This window comes from Zootoca vivipara, chromosome 2 (genome assembly GCF_963506605.1).
Source record: "Zootoca vivipara chromosome 2, rZooViv1.1, whole genome shotgun sequence".
In the NCBI taxonomy this organism is placed as follows: Eukaryota; Metazoa; Chordata; class Lepidosauria; order Squamata; family Lacertidae; genus Zootoca; species Zootoca vivipara.
The window spans coordinates 58,839,244-58,854,400 of record NC_083277.1 but is presented as its reverse complement, the minus strand read 5'-3'; the positions used below and the strand labels follow the sequence as shown (position 1 = coordinate 58,854,400).

The 15,157-nt window shown below is 41.5% G+C and overlaps 1 protein-coding gene across 2 annotated transcripts in view; it reads right to left on the bottom strand.

The window, feature by feature from the left end:
• RNF145 (ring finger protein 145) overlaps window positions 1–15,157 on the bottom strand; it is a 59,299-nt gene that overhangs the window by 10,669 nt on the left and 33,473 nt on the right. For both annotated transcript variants that reach the window (XM_035105774.2, XM_035105773.2), the window contains exons 4-6: window positions 11,680–11,771; window positions 4,091–4,326; window positions 524–699 (exon numbers count right to left, since the gene is read on the bottom strand). In XM_035105774.2, coding sequence (XP_034961665.1) covers window positions 524–699; window positions 4,091–4,326; window positions 11,680–11,771 — 504 coding nt within the window. The remainder of the gene's footprint in view (window positions 1–523; window positions 700–4,090; window positions 4,327–11,679; window positions 11,772–15,157) is intronic.

The following is a 15,157-nucleotide window of genomic DNA, read 5'->3' as shown; positions in this document are numbered from 1 at the left end:
GCCAACCACTTTTGATCATTTTGGCTGCTAAACCTGCCAAAGAAGCATTCTCTTAGATTTCCTCCTGAAAACCTTTTACTAAGGGGGACAAGGAAGGTTAGCAGAAACAAGAACTCTCAATTTCTTTCATTCTTCCTTTAAAAAATAAGGTGGGAAGGATTCCAGGCATATGCATGTATGTGCAAACGCTTTGTGGTGCAGGTTTTGTTGCTTGTGAGATGAGCCCTGTCACATGTGTAGAAACTTCTATGACAGGTGCATACAGCTTTTGCCACCCTGGTGCCCTCCAGATGTTTTAGAGCAGGCATCCCCAAACTTCGGCCCTCCAGATGTTTTGGGACTACAGTTCCCATCATCCCTGACCACTGGTCCTGCTAGCTAGGGATCATGGGAGTTGTAGGCCAAAACATCTGGAGGGCCGCAGTTTGGGGATGCCTGTTTTAGAGTATAACGTTCTAGCCAGCCATGCTGCTTTACACAGCACAGATTAGCAGCAGCCCGCTACATATTTTTTGTTAATTACCTTGTTAGAAAGAGAAAGAGTAGCCTCTCCCTAGAGGCAGGTTGATCCCGTGTGCTGAAGTAGGAGTAAATCTGAAGAGCAAACAGTACGAGCCAGAAGACCATGAAGAGGACAGGGACCACCAGCTGGTTCCACAGGGACATCCCCAGGGCCAGGAGGCCATACACTTCAACCACCTGGACAAGTTAAAAGAAGAGAAGGTTGCAATTATTTCCACTGCCTCCCAAAAATCTAAATATCTGAAGGAGAAAATGGGGAGTACTGGATGTAAATAATGAGTGATGGCACAATTATTCGCATTTACTGTCACAACCAAACAGACACCCTGCCAACTATTTTTGCTACATTCCTGTTGACAAATCACTTATAAAAGTAGAAGGTGTCAAATCTGAGCCACCACTTCTAACTTTTTTTTTTTAAAAAAATCATTTTTCAGTCGCAATCCATGGTTCCTAAACCAGCATGTGGCATTCATTTTGTTAATTAAGGCACTTTACTGAGATGATGGTGGTAGTGGTGGTGATGATGATGATAACAACAATAATAATACACTCAGTTCTGCAGCAGTTTATTGCCATCAATGGAAGGCTTTGAATCTGATGATTCTCTAAGAGTAGGATCAGTAGCGGTTGGGTGTGTGGAACAATATGGGATGGGAAAGCGATTAAGGCAAGATCAAAATGCTATCTGAAATGACTAAGTAAACTTCTATGGACAAAACTTCTGTGGCTTGAAGTTCAGCTGTGGCAATGTGCACAACAGTCTGCGTGGCTTTTTTGAAAGTTCAGCTGTTGCACTTATTTATGGTTAAGAACTACTTTACGGGTAACAATGGAAGTACCAGAATATCAAAATGCAGCTTCTCAATGGCTGTTGAGCCACTGCTGAGCAGCAAACATGTACAGTGGTACCTCAACTTACGAATGCCTAGACTTACGAAGGTTTTGACTTACGAAGTCCGCTAACCCGGAAGTACTTTCGTCGTGCGCATGTTCTGTGCATGCACAAAATAGTGCTTTGTGCATGCGCAAAATGGACTTACGAGGGATTCGACTTACAAAGAGCGCCGCGGAATGGATCGCCTTCGTAAGTCGAGGTACCACTGTACTTAGCTGATTCAACTGTTTCTTCTGCAATGGAAGCTTTTGCCAAGGTGACTATGCTTGCTGAGACTGGTGGGAGTTGGAGTTCCAACTACAGAAGGAAGACCCTGCACTGGCTACTCCTAATACGGCATTTTCAACTTTCAACAAGGTGTTTCCCTAATGGGGGGATAGATAAGGATACATTGCCATGAGCAACTGGAAACAACAGAGGTAGAGAGAATGCCCAGAAACTCTAATTGCAGATGGAGGTGGGGGCAGGATATGCAACCAGTTTTGCCTATACTCTTCACCCATGTGCTTTCAAGAACCGTAGGGCTCTGGAGATATGGCTGCAAAGCAATATTTCTCTCTGTGTTTTAAATCCTCCTCCTGCACCCCCCCCGCCTCTTCTGGCATTAAAAAAAACCTATTGATAACAATGTCACCGCCAAGTCTCAGAAGGAAACGTATGAGCAAAATATTGATTTACACTGAATTAATTCAAACTGAGCAAAGGTAACCAATCAGATCAGTGAGAGCAACTGGAATGCAAAGTAAGCAAAATACAGTTAAGCCAACTGTGGGCAAGATTAAACAAGACGAGTTCTACCCTGGAATATATATTAGACAGACAGACAGACAAACATTTGCTGGATGAGTTCATTGGATTTTTTTTTACTTGTAAGCGTAAAGCCTCAGTTTTTTGTTTTGAGCAATATATGTTTCCCCTGTTTCAGAACAAATACAATTCTGATTACAACATGTTATTTTTTTAAAAGTTGTCATGCCCTAACCCTAAATTAGACTATATTGGAATCTTAACACAAAGCCAATTCAGAGCTATAATTATGCTCTGATTGCAGGCAGTTTGTCTGAGATGCAATTTGGGGGGGAAATTAACTTAGTGACAATTCTGTCCTCTTGTAAACAGCACTCACTCCATTCTCTCTAGCTTACATTACACACAGTTATTCTTAACCACAGGCTTTTATTTATTTATTAGCGTCTCTATGATCCAAACAGAAGGTAGTAAGTATCTTCCAGATTGTTCAGATAGACTCAACAAGTAAATGTCAAGATTTGCACAGGGAATTAACAAAACAGTGGTATGAGTACTGTTTGTCAAGGACAAACACCTTTCTGCAAATGTTGAGAATGTGTGGCACTGTACTTACCAGGCATTAAGATTTCCTGCACAGGTTACATTAGAAAGCCAGCTTATTTTTAATGTCTTCAAATGAATAAGAACTAAGGAAATCTAAACTATTTACATACAAGTACTTTTTAAAAAAAATTAAGTTGCACTTGGTTTATATTTTTGTTTTGTCTTTTTCAATGATCCACCTTGAAAAAACTTTCAAAGAAGGTATACCCATCTAAACTATTTGACAGGGCTGTTGTGAGGATAAAAGTGAGGGCTCTCTTTCACGCAGCTTGCCCCCAGTTTCAAGCAGATGTTGTGGGGCCACAGCCAATTACATCATGAGTGCCACGGGCAGAAGTACTGAAGTTCCCTCCACTAACATGTCTGCCACATCATAACAGCAAATGCAATTTTAAATGTAAAATTAAGTGATGCCATCGCCACACCCTCCGGTGCTGGCGGTGCTTGCATTTAATGTTTCATTAATCAATATTAATTATCTTTCAGCTATTTGGCACTGACTGTAGATCACAAAGCAAGATTGAATTGATTTGATTTATTATATTTCAAATCTGCTTTTCATTCAAATGAATCCCAAAGCAGCTTGCAAACAGTAGGATTGTCACCTGGGAGAGCCCTAATTTCCCCTGCCCATTTCCCCTCCTTTCCATCACCGCACAGATGAATGTACACACAGATCAGATAGCAAGTTAACATACCCTCGTGTTAATTAACAAGCTGATGGTTATTTATATATATCTTCAATTCTACAGCTGCATGTGAGATTGCAGCAGTGTAATTAGCTATTTCAGTGTTTCATTAACTCCGCGGATACATAGTATTTTTGGGTCCAGAGGATTCATTCCTCATGAACACTCATACACAAGCGGAGGCAATGCTTACGAACAGCAAGAATGGTACATGGAACTACTGTCAAAATGTTTCGCATAGCAGAAAGCAATGTAAGTGGCAAAGGGCGAAAGGGAGCTGTGGGCACTGAGACCTCTATTAATACACAGGATAAGGCAAAACTGAAATAGATAGCATTTCTTCCATTCAACAATGAAACCCTCCAATGTACAGGGCTAAAAGAGACCTCTGTGTTATCGGTACCTGCACTGCACTTTGGATTACTCAAAAATAGCCATTTTTAGGATTGGCTCACAATTACATTCTACAAGCAACATTACAGGTAACCCAGGCTTGCATCCAAAACCTAAATGCTGGATATAGGTGTTTTTGTTTGTCTGCGTATGTTTATGCACCTACCGTATTACGAAAGTATGCAAGGCCTAACGATAAAACCAGTTACTTTATTTCAACATGCATACATCTTACCTGGACAAGTTCCCTATATGCAGACTTGGCCAGATTGTATGGTACCAGAAGATTGGATGCCAAAAAATAGAGAACTTCCAAGCCGGTGAAAATCATGGCAAATTTGTTGATGATCACAATAGTTTCCAGGGGGACCAGGCAAAGCCGTGCCAGCAGAGGGAGCATGTGAGCAGAGAAGAGCCAGATTTGTTTGGTTTTCATGACACAGGAGCAAAGGGTGCAGACCACAAGCTGACCTGAAAGTGACAGAGAACACTGAATAGCGACATCCTTTCAATTTCAACAAAATCTGTATCTTATTAGTGGCTCCCACCTCCCCCAGTAACCTCATTAAACAGCTCCGCAGCCTAGAACGCAGCCTGACGCATCTTCTTTTGATTAAATACATTGTCCTCATGCAACAATGATGGGCTAAATCAACAGCAAAGGGGGAAGTTCACACTGGGGACTATGCAGGGCCGGATTTAGGTTTGATGAGGCCCTAAGCCCTTCAGGTAATGGGGCTCTTTATATGTCCAGCTGTCCTTTGTCAACAACAAATTGTCACTGTTTTTGTGTTGAATATATGCTATGTGGTGATTTATGGACCTAATAGGTATCTAAAGCCCTTTGCACATGCAGAATGTAGGCACCCTATATACTGTATAGAAATGAGCAAACCAGTGATATTACAGGGAGCAGGCTAGCAGGCGAGGCCCGTTACTTACATCATTGGAGTAACTACACATACTACACAACACGAAACACTGTTGCTGTATGTAGGTTTTATTTTATTTGTTTTTTATCTTATATTTTGGAAACGTACATCTAGTTGTTTTTTTCCTTTAATTTTTTTGCCCCCCCCCCAAGAGAGTGGGGCCCTAAGCTATAGCTTGTTTAGCTTATACATAAATCCGGCACTGGGACTATGCGTAACTGCCAAATCTAAATATGTAAAAGCTGCACACGAAACATAGCTTGACTAGTCCAGCTGCTTTTTAACAGAAGGCAAAATTGTGGTTGCTGCATGTTTTGTGAAAATATGGGAGGACTGTGGCAAAAATATAGCCCTAGGCAGTGAGTTTAAGGCAGGCATCCCCAAACTGCGGCCCTCCAGATGTTTTGGCCTACAACTCCCATGATCCCTAGCTAGGACCAATGGTCAGGGAAGATGGGAATTGTAGTCCAAAACATCTGGAGGGCCGAAGTTTGGGGACGCCTGGTTTAAGGCAAGGGTAGCATAACTTTGCCAGTACAAGGCCCACAGTCCCTCATGGGCAAGCTCCCAGGGACCACATGGCAGTGGTGGTGGTGGTGGGGGGGTCAGAGACAAGTATGGGTAGACCAACAGATGTGATCCTTGCCTTTGTACACTTGGTTATATTCGGTCAGAGGTTTCTACACACACACCACTCCAAGCAAGCAAGCAAGCGGCGCCATCACACTTCAAAAACATGCACCAGAGCACTCAAGGAAAGTGTGGAACACGACCAATGGGAAGTGTGGTTTAAAAAGGGTGTGTGGCCTGGGCAGGTTCCCAGGGGTCAGCTGGAGTGTCCTGGGGGGGGCACATTTGGCTTCAGGGCTGAGGTTTGAAGGGCTGCCTTACATATTATATTTCAATGATATATGTTTTTATATTTATACTTTACAGACTGGCTGTGTGTGCTTAACAGTGCAAACGTAAGCACGGTTACTCAGAACCAAGTCGCACCAAGGTCAACGGAGCTTACTGAGAGGTCAGTGTGCCTAGAACCGCAGTCTAAAACTTGTACTGTTTGAAAAAAGCTACACAGCTTCCCTGCTGCGTATGTCATTACAACGTATGTGCAGTTAATAATGAGAGGGAGGGGTGCCGTTTTAACGGCTTCATCTGCAGGAATAAAACGAAAAATGTAACGTATGAAGCAAGTTTCTCCACGCCCAATAACTTAGCTCAGAGTAAGTGTACTTAACACTGAAATGCTGCTCAAAACATATTAATATGCCCAAGATGCAGCTTACTCATGACTCGTGAGGGAATACTTAGGAACTCTTGATTTAGATAATGAGGCTTTCAACTTTCATAAATGGAAGGATGCCCTCAAGCCCACAGCTGAGAGTGACTGCTGCACATAACACAAAGACTCAGGCTGTAATCCTGTGCCCACATACCCAGGAGTCAACCATGTGGAGCTCAAGGAGAATTAATAACACATAGGCCTTGCATAGGATTGCGTTGTCAGAAGCCAGTCAGGGAAACAGAAATGTCACAGGCACACAGGTTCTTAAACCGTGGTGTTGAACTGTTAGGGTTGGCTCTTTAGAACTATGTGCTTTGAGAAGTGGCAGCCAGAAGCCACTTCGTCTTAGGAAGACCGCTTCCCAATCATCCAACAGAGCCCAGGAGGACAGCTTTCAAACTATTAGAGATGTGCACAAACCACAAAATTCAGTTCAAACCCATATTCTGCACTTCAGAAAACAGCCCCCCCCCCCCAGCAGTCAGAAGTAGCTTTACACCTTATATGGTAAGCTTTCAAATATGCTTTTAGCAAAAACTTGACTGTAGCATTTCCCCCCTTTTTTTGACAGCTGGATCTCCCAGGTGCCACAAAACTCCTTAGGGGTTCTGGCTTTGACTCCTATCACCTCATATAGACCCCATTTCACTTCTGAGGCACCTCACCTTAGTTCTGAATTCATCCAAATCTGATGTACACCTTTTGTATACACTTTCCACTTTCTTTCTCTCTCTCTTTCACTCTCTCTCTCTCTCTCTGTGTGTGTGTGTGTGTGTGTATGTATGTATGTATGTATGTAACAATTCATATTCTAAAATGCGGGCTGTAATATACAAGTTGTTTCACAGAAGTGAAAGTAAAAATCCCATCTGTGGAGGTGCTAATTTAGATGGCTTGAACTTTCCACTGTTTCAAACTTAGTAATCGTCATTTTCTATTGTGGCCCAACACACACACACACACACACACACACACACACACACACACAGCAACACATTGTAGCTGTCACACAATAAGCCTTTTAAAGGCACCAAATCCTTTTGTGTTGAAGCTAGTGTCATCAGTGACACAACAACACCGAACTTCCTATACTTGTAGCTCTTGTACACACTGATTGGGCGACCTTCCCTTCTGGGAGTAGGACAGTGTCATTCATATAACGTATCTGTTAGAACTAAAGCTACGTCCTCCAATTTCATCCACAAAAAGAACACATTTGCTGATTTCCAGATATTAATGAGGACTGGCTGAATATTAAAGCAAAGTCTTGCTTATGGCTGCAGCTAAGTGAATACCTGTAGTTCAGAACTTCTGAAGTACTGTACGCATATTTGGTTACTTGAAGTTGCTCCACATCCATTTATAAGAAAATATAGAACATGATTCACACAACACAGATGACAAAAGTGAGCTTGAAAGTGAATAATCTAAGAGCAGGTGATCTGAGTAATAGTCTAATTAAAGCAGCATATAAAATGCCCAATAATTTAGTGCCTTCTCGAATTCTCCTCCTGTTGCTTAACTTCGTATAATTTTCTTTTTGCAGTTTTCCAATTATAGGTACAAAAAGAGAATGCACATTGGAAAGCAAAGGCAATGTTTAAATTCTACAGAATTGTTGTGGCGCGCCCCACCCCCCCAATTGGCTGATGGTATGAACAAGCCTGAATGCTAGCTGTCTTCATCCTCTCATATACCTTCAGTCTCACCCAACCACTTTGAGAAATGACAGAGAGTTAGATAATCCTGTTTGTCGATTTAACTTTTTAATTTTATTTTGTTAGGTCCATCTCCTTTTACATAATCATTGGTGCAACTGGTACTTTCTTGTTCCAGAGGGAAATGTGGAACACACAGCACGAGCCTGCAGTCAAAATTAATTACACACATCAATACTGTATTTAAAGCAATTTCGCAACCTTCCCATATGCTAAGACACACAAGATGGGGAAGTTTTAAAATTAGCCCAGCGTTCTTGAGACAGGGCTAGCTTAGTCAATGTGGCTGGAAAGAGGGAGAGAGAGAAAACAACCACACCAACAGCAGAGTACTTTTGTGCACCAGCCCATTAGTGTGAATGCTGGAAAATGGGATTTTTGAGCAATTAGTTCGTCAACTATGAAACAGAAGCCATTCATTTTGCTTGCTAAGCCCTTGCACTGAAGTATGATGCTTGGAGACTTAATCATAGCTGAGGGCTAATTTCCATTGCAGTCTGTTTATCATTACATGAATTAGAAAAATGCAGGCGCAATCAGATCAAAGGGGGGCATATATTCTGATTTGAATGCCTCTCACAAGAGGCAAAGGAAATAAGCCGACATCTCAAGTTTGGGGTTAACTGCAAGTATTCTTATCATGTGAAAGTTTATGGGAACAACCAGGGGTGCAGAGACTGATTTGATAGTGAAGGGTGTTCTGCTTTGTGCGCTTAAGCATGCCATTAATGCAGAATGGTGGCCATAACTCAGATTCTTGACCATATCTCTCCCCACCTAATCCTCCTATTCTCTCAAGGCAGGTTCAAGATGCCTGTGCATGTTGCTATTTAAGGGAAAAAAAACAAGCTGAGAGCCATGAGTGCTGGGAGCATGTGTGTGTATATGCATAGACAGATAAGGGAAGGAAGTTCCTCCATTGCACAACAGCATAAGAAGGTTAAACTAGAGCAACTTCCTGCTCACCAGGCCCTGACCTTTAGCAACCAACCACTATAATGCAAATGACCTATAACAGGGGTTGCCATTGTGGCACTGACTGAAATTAGGGTGGAAAGCAGGATTATGCAGCAATGCAACCAACAGAATAGGTTGTGGCGCTGTGGTTAAATCACTGAGCCTAGGGCTTGCTGATCAGAAGGTCGGCGGTTCGAATCCCTGTGATGGGGTGAGCTCCCATTGCTTGGTCCCAGCTCCTGCCAACCTAGCAGTTCGAAAGCACGTCAAAATGCAAGTAGATAAATAGGAACCGCTACAGCGGGAAGGTAAACGGTGTTTCCATGTGCTGCTCTGGTTTGCCAGAAGCAGCTTTGTCATGCTGGCCACATGACCGGAAGCTATACGCCGGCTCCCTCGGCCAATAATGCGAGATGAGCGCGCAACCCCAGAGTCGGTCACGACTGGACCTAATGGTCAGGGGTCCCTTTACCTTTACCTTTATGTGTGGTGCCCTTGTTTGCATATGTGCTTAAGAGGCCCGAATGTGGTTGGCAACACTTGCCCTATAGTGCTGACTGTTGAGGTTGAGCTTTTGGTTAGCAGGATCCCTGAGTGGTACAGTGCACAGACTAGGCTGCTGGTGGTATTGTTTACCTGTTACCACTTGCCACTCTGAGCTACTTTAGGACAGGCACCCCCAAACTTCGGCCCTCCAGATGTTTTGGACTACAATTCCCATCTTCCCCGACCACTGGTCCTGTTAGCTAGGGATCATGGGAGTTGTAGGCCAAAACATCTGGAGGGAGGGCCGCAGTTTGGGGATGCCTGCTTTAGGATGCGAAAACTCTTTTACAGCTTAAATTGAGTCCTGGAGGTGGGCTTAATTAAGACTGGAGGAAGCAGGTTTTTTCTTCACTTCTAATTTATTCCGCCACCACTCTTAGTCTCCAAAGGAGATCAGAGCCCCAAACAGCATATAGCTGGGGGAGGAAATTAGGGTTAAGGGATGATACATGCTTTATGGCGCAAATCCTCCAGTCTAACTAGTCCTTGTGAGTATGTTTTGCAGAGGGGGTTGTCTCCCTTTATTTTTTGTATTTCCAAACTTTCACTTCTCTGCACACCTGGGCAGTCCTCAGAAATGTCACTTAACGTCAGAAATTTAGGATATCAACCTTTCCTACAAGCTTAACTACCAGGACTTTTCACATAAAGCCCCAGGAACAACAATTTTGGTAGAAAGGCTAGGGATTCCCTAGAGGATTCTTATCTTGCCCACAAGAGGTTGTATCGAAGTAATGAATTAACCTAAATGGGTCTCTGACCAAAAGTTGGCTGAATACAGTCAATTGTATTTTATAACCGCCCTCCTCCAACCCTCAGTGAGAGGCTCAGTTTGGCTACTGGTGAAATGGAAACTGGGAAATTAAAAATAAAACTGAGCCAGCAGAACTGTTGGAAGATTAAAACTAAATAGTTTGGGATTTTAAAAACAAATGCCAAGAAAACAGTTTGAATCAGGAGCTTCTTTTCCAGAGTGCTCATGAAAAGAACATGCTAACTGTAAAATGGAAACTGCATGAAAGCATATTTGTAAGGAAAGAGACAATCCTTTTCAAGATTACAAGTAGTCCCTGGTGGTAGTGGTGGGACTTTTTTTTTAAAAAAAAAAATGATCATAGAAATAAGTGGGTGTTGTGAAATTAGCTCAGAAGGGAAAGCTGCCAGCCTAGCCAGAAACAGCAACTTTTTATTCCTCTGTTAGAACACCTCTAAAGAAAGCTTTCAGGCCTCCCATCTCTGTTTTCTCAAAAACCACAACATGTTCACCAGAGCAAAGAGACTGAAAAAGGTGGGATTTCTTGCTGAAGGTTGCATTACTGGTAGTTTTGGTAAATGAGCTGTTTAAAAAAGTTACTGCCAAAAGACAAGCTGATTTCCTGTCAGACCAGCTGTAACATTCCCATAAAGCAGAAGATGAATATCCCTTTGTAGGGCTGGAACATGCTTTGCTTATGAAAGAAGGTCCCGATAAGTCTTCAAAAATTGGTCAAAGCCATGGACACAAAACACCCCAAATCAGACTTGAGTACGATGTTAACTTATTTTTGAACAGCCTGGTCTGTAACTAAAACTTAAAAACACAATGGATCACCATTTATTTATTTCCTTCTTCCCTTAAAATTGCAGCTCTCAGTTTATTTTAATGTTGATTGTTTAGTTAGGGTGTCCTCTACAACACAAAAAAGTCCTCTAAAAAGAGAGGGAAGATTCCAATGCCCCTGCTGCTCTTCATTATGGTTCCTGCTCTATAAACCAGTCAAAACATGCCTTCAAACAAAGGACAATCCTCTGATAGGTCTCCAAGCAGAGGACTGTCCTCTGGAAAGACCAAATAAAAAATAAAAAATAGAATTATTGCTATAGTGCAGTGTTTTTATATAGTATAGTGGGTGTGGCGTTTTGTTTTAGTGTCATTATATAGGGGGTAACAGTGACTCTTGTCTCAAAACGGCCCCACAGATTCTTACCAAGGGCCTGTAATATTTGAAAACAAGCAAACAAAATTCACAGAAACATGTAGCTGCAATTCCCTGCCCTAAAGCTGGAACCTCCAAATATTACAGGCCCCTTACTGCTTAATCCACATAATCCAGATCACAGGTTGGCACAAATAGAAAACAGGACTGAACGAGCACACCATTCCAAAGAAGACACGGAACAAGCAGTACCCAGTAACTGAAGAAAAGGAGCCAAAATTACAGCTATGGTCTATGAAGCTACACAATCACTATTAATTTTGTTTGCTATAAATGGCAAGACACAGTTGCTGCGTGCAAGGCAGATAAATATGACTGGAGAGGATGATTTTTATTATGTGAAATGTGCTTTCATGGTACAAGAAAGAACATGGTGCCCCTCTGGAGATGTCGAATTTGAGTGTACTCACCTATTAAGGCTGCCATAAAACGATTCATGGAAAGAGGTTCTAAGTACATTGGCCCTTCATAGCCAGACTCCAGCTCACTCCTCACATAATCCCTGAGGAACACAATAAAGCATTATTTAGTCAGGTGTAAGAATGGGTGCCATTAACTGTTTATGCAAAAAGACCCTCTATTTCATATGTGTGTTTTTGCCATGCACATTCCAGGAAATCACAGACACTTATTGTCCATTTGTTTAGACAAGACTGGGGCCCTTCAGTTTGCCCTATCTGCTAGAGACTGAACCTGGTACCTTCTGCAGATGCTCTACCACTGAGCTATAGACCTTCCACTTTACATCTAAACAGGGCCAATGTCACATGCGGCAATTGTGCAACTGGCTACTTTGCCACTATTGTGCACCATTTGGAAACAAGTGCTGTTTCCCAATATCACAGAGGGAATAGGGAGCAAAACTCACTCAGAATTCAAAGAAGAAGATTTTGAATACTGGTTGTGCTAGGTGCAAGCCATGAAAATGTCCTGTATGAAATAGCCCTCAGGGAACCTATAACTCTTCTCATTTTAAACTAAAGCACGTGTCTTACTGTTCCTAGAAATTTCACCATCTTTCTTTAAACTGAATACATCCTATTGAGAAGTGGGTTACAAAAATGTGACGTTTGCAACCAGATAAGCAGAAAAGCAAGCCTCATAAAAATGTACCAATTTCATTTAAAAGAAGAAGAAGAAGTTCCATATATGCATCATATTATTTTCCTGTTTTGGGGACAGGAACAAAAAATAATTAAAACCACTGTTGCATCTCTTCAAGCAGAAAAGCTTTCAATGGTTTGCAAACACTTCTGTAATCCAATCTAAATACTAAATAATCAAAGAATTGGGGCTACAAACAAGCCACAAAAAGGTTTATACAGCCAAACTGAAGGGTATACAACTTAAGCCATACTTTGATTAATTAAAGAGGCAGACAGGTTGTATTTATTACTTGCTATCAGTGGCAATGCTATTTTCTGAGTTAACCTTCAACAAGTAATCATTCTCTCAAAGTGATTGATAGAGAGAGATGAGTCTATTGTAAAATATATATAGTAAAAGGTCACATGCTCAACTTGCAAAACCCAAGTTCAAATCCCAGCTGAGATTACTGACTATTAGATGGTCTTGAGCTATTCAGTCTCAGTTTTCCCTCTCTCATAGAAGTTTAAAAGATATCCAAGATCACAAGTTTTCCTGAGGACATAAACACTCTGCACAGCCGCTACTTGATGCTACAAAATGTTTACTGAGAATAATGATATGTAGGACTGACTTTTATAATATTTAAGAGTGCAGATTTTTGTAAAAAAATTGATGTCTATGCCTTGGACTTACCAATGGGCTTCTACAACTGAAACAACAATCCACAGAATTGGTTGCAAGGATGAATGAGACTGAAAGGCATATCAGAACCATAAAGAAACATAGATCAACCTTATTACAGTGGTGCCTCGCTAGACGAAATTAATTCGTTCCATGGGTCTTTTCTTATAACGGAAAATTCGTCTAGCGAATCCCATAGGAATGCCTTGATTTTTTTTTTGCCCATAGGAACACATTAATTGAATTTCAATACATTCCTATGGGAAACTGCGATTCGCTAGACGAATTTTTCGTAAAACGCATTCGGCTAGCGAGGCAACCTCCGCTCGAAAAATCCTTTCGTTAAGCGGAAATTTCGTTAAGCAGGGCATTCATTAAGCGAGGCACCACTGTAGTATGTTGCATCTTTTCTTTTTAGACTCCCCAATAGCAAACACTGAATAATCATTTCAGCCAGAGCTACCAATGGAAAAGAGTAATACTGAAACTCTCTCAATTCTTGTAGGTAGAAATCAGGTTTAGGAAGTTATTTTGAAAGGGCAAAACAGACGATAGGGAAAGTATTAAGACAGTGAATGAGTGTGTGTGTGTGTGTGTGTGTGTGTGTGTGTGTGTGTGAGAGAGAGAGAGAGAGAGAGAGAGAGAGAGAGAGAGAGAGAGAGAGAGAGAGAGAGGGAACACACACAACCTGGTCCCCAAGGAGTGTGGCTCCCAGGGGGCACAGATGTGCTTGCAGAACCCTCCCTGACGTGCACAGGATCTCCTCCCCTGCTGCAATTAGCCACAAAAGAAGTATTCTACTGTAGTCAATAAAATAAAAGTAGGTTGCAGTAAGTGCCTGGTTACCCTGTGTGTAGTGCACACAACAGTTTATCCAGTTTGCAGTTGTGTCTATGGGCCCAAAAAGGTTGGTAACCCCTAGATCAAAAATTCCCAAAAGTTCTTTTCCTTAGGAGAACAGCAGTCATGAAAACAAGATTGACGTGATTGCATAAAATTTGTAGTTTGGGCCCTATTTCTAGAGCCAAATGTGAAATTTACAAGGCAAGCATGCAAAAAGAGAGCAAAATAACTGGTAATGCAAACCGAGGGAATAACTGTGGGTACCAAGTAAAAGAAACTCTGTCTCTATTTAGGAGAGGCATATTAATTTAGGAATTTTTATGTGGGCCTCTCTCTGATTCATTTATCCTTCATAGCTTTGTGCCTTAAGATACTCTTCGACTTAAGGCAGCGCCAATCATAAACGGGGGGAAACCCACTCAAGCTGCAATGTTAGCTGGATAACAAATTCTTCTCTTTAACTCATTACAAACCATTTGCCTTCAGAGTTATGAAACTAAGAAAATGAGTAATTCTCTTGTTATAAACATTTTAAAAATCTGCTGTGAAGTAGCAAGCCTGACACAGGTATGCAGAAGAGGTGTTTGAAGTGCTACAAGTAGGTGAAGGTTATGCTACAAGTAGGTGAAGTGGCTCTCTTTAGTCTACAACCTGCAATTAAAATGCATGAGAATAAGCAAGGAATCTAAAGGACCGATACCGCTAGTACATTACGACCTTCTCCCTCCATCTTTGCTGCACCCATCCTCCCTTTTTCTTGTCCAGCCTGTAGTATGCAATCTGTCACTCTGGAAAAGTGTCCACCGTGTTTCTTAAAAATATTTTTTTTAAAAAAACCCTTAATTTTAAAATGTTTGTACTTTATCCCACCCTTTGTATTTTTACTCCACAGATGGCTAACAGTAAGTAAGTAAGTAAGTAAGTAAGTAAGTAAGTAAGTAAGTAAGTAAGTAGGTAGGTAAGTAAATGCTCTCTCAGGAATGATTCTCAAGATGGATCCTTGCACACACACTGAACTAACCTTGTTTAAAAACAAAAGGCACATTTTAAGAAGCATTTCTGAACCTACATGCATGCATTATTGGGCATACAAGAGACATATTTGCAAGCTAGCAAGGATGAATTAATTATAGGCAACTGTGGTTTCTTTAGCCACATCAGATAATTCAACAGACACTTTTGTTACCAGTCTTCTCTATTAAGGGCAAGTATCTACACAACTCCTTTCTAGCTTTCATATTATTACTGTCATCTTGGATTTGTATGTGCCATTTA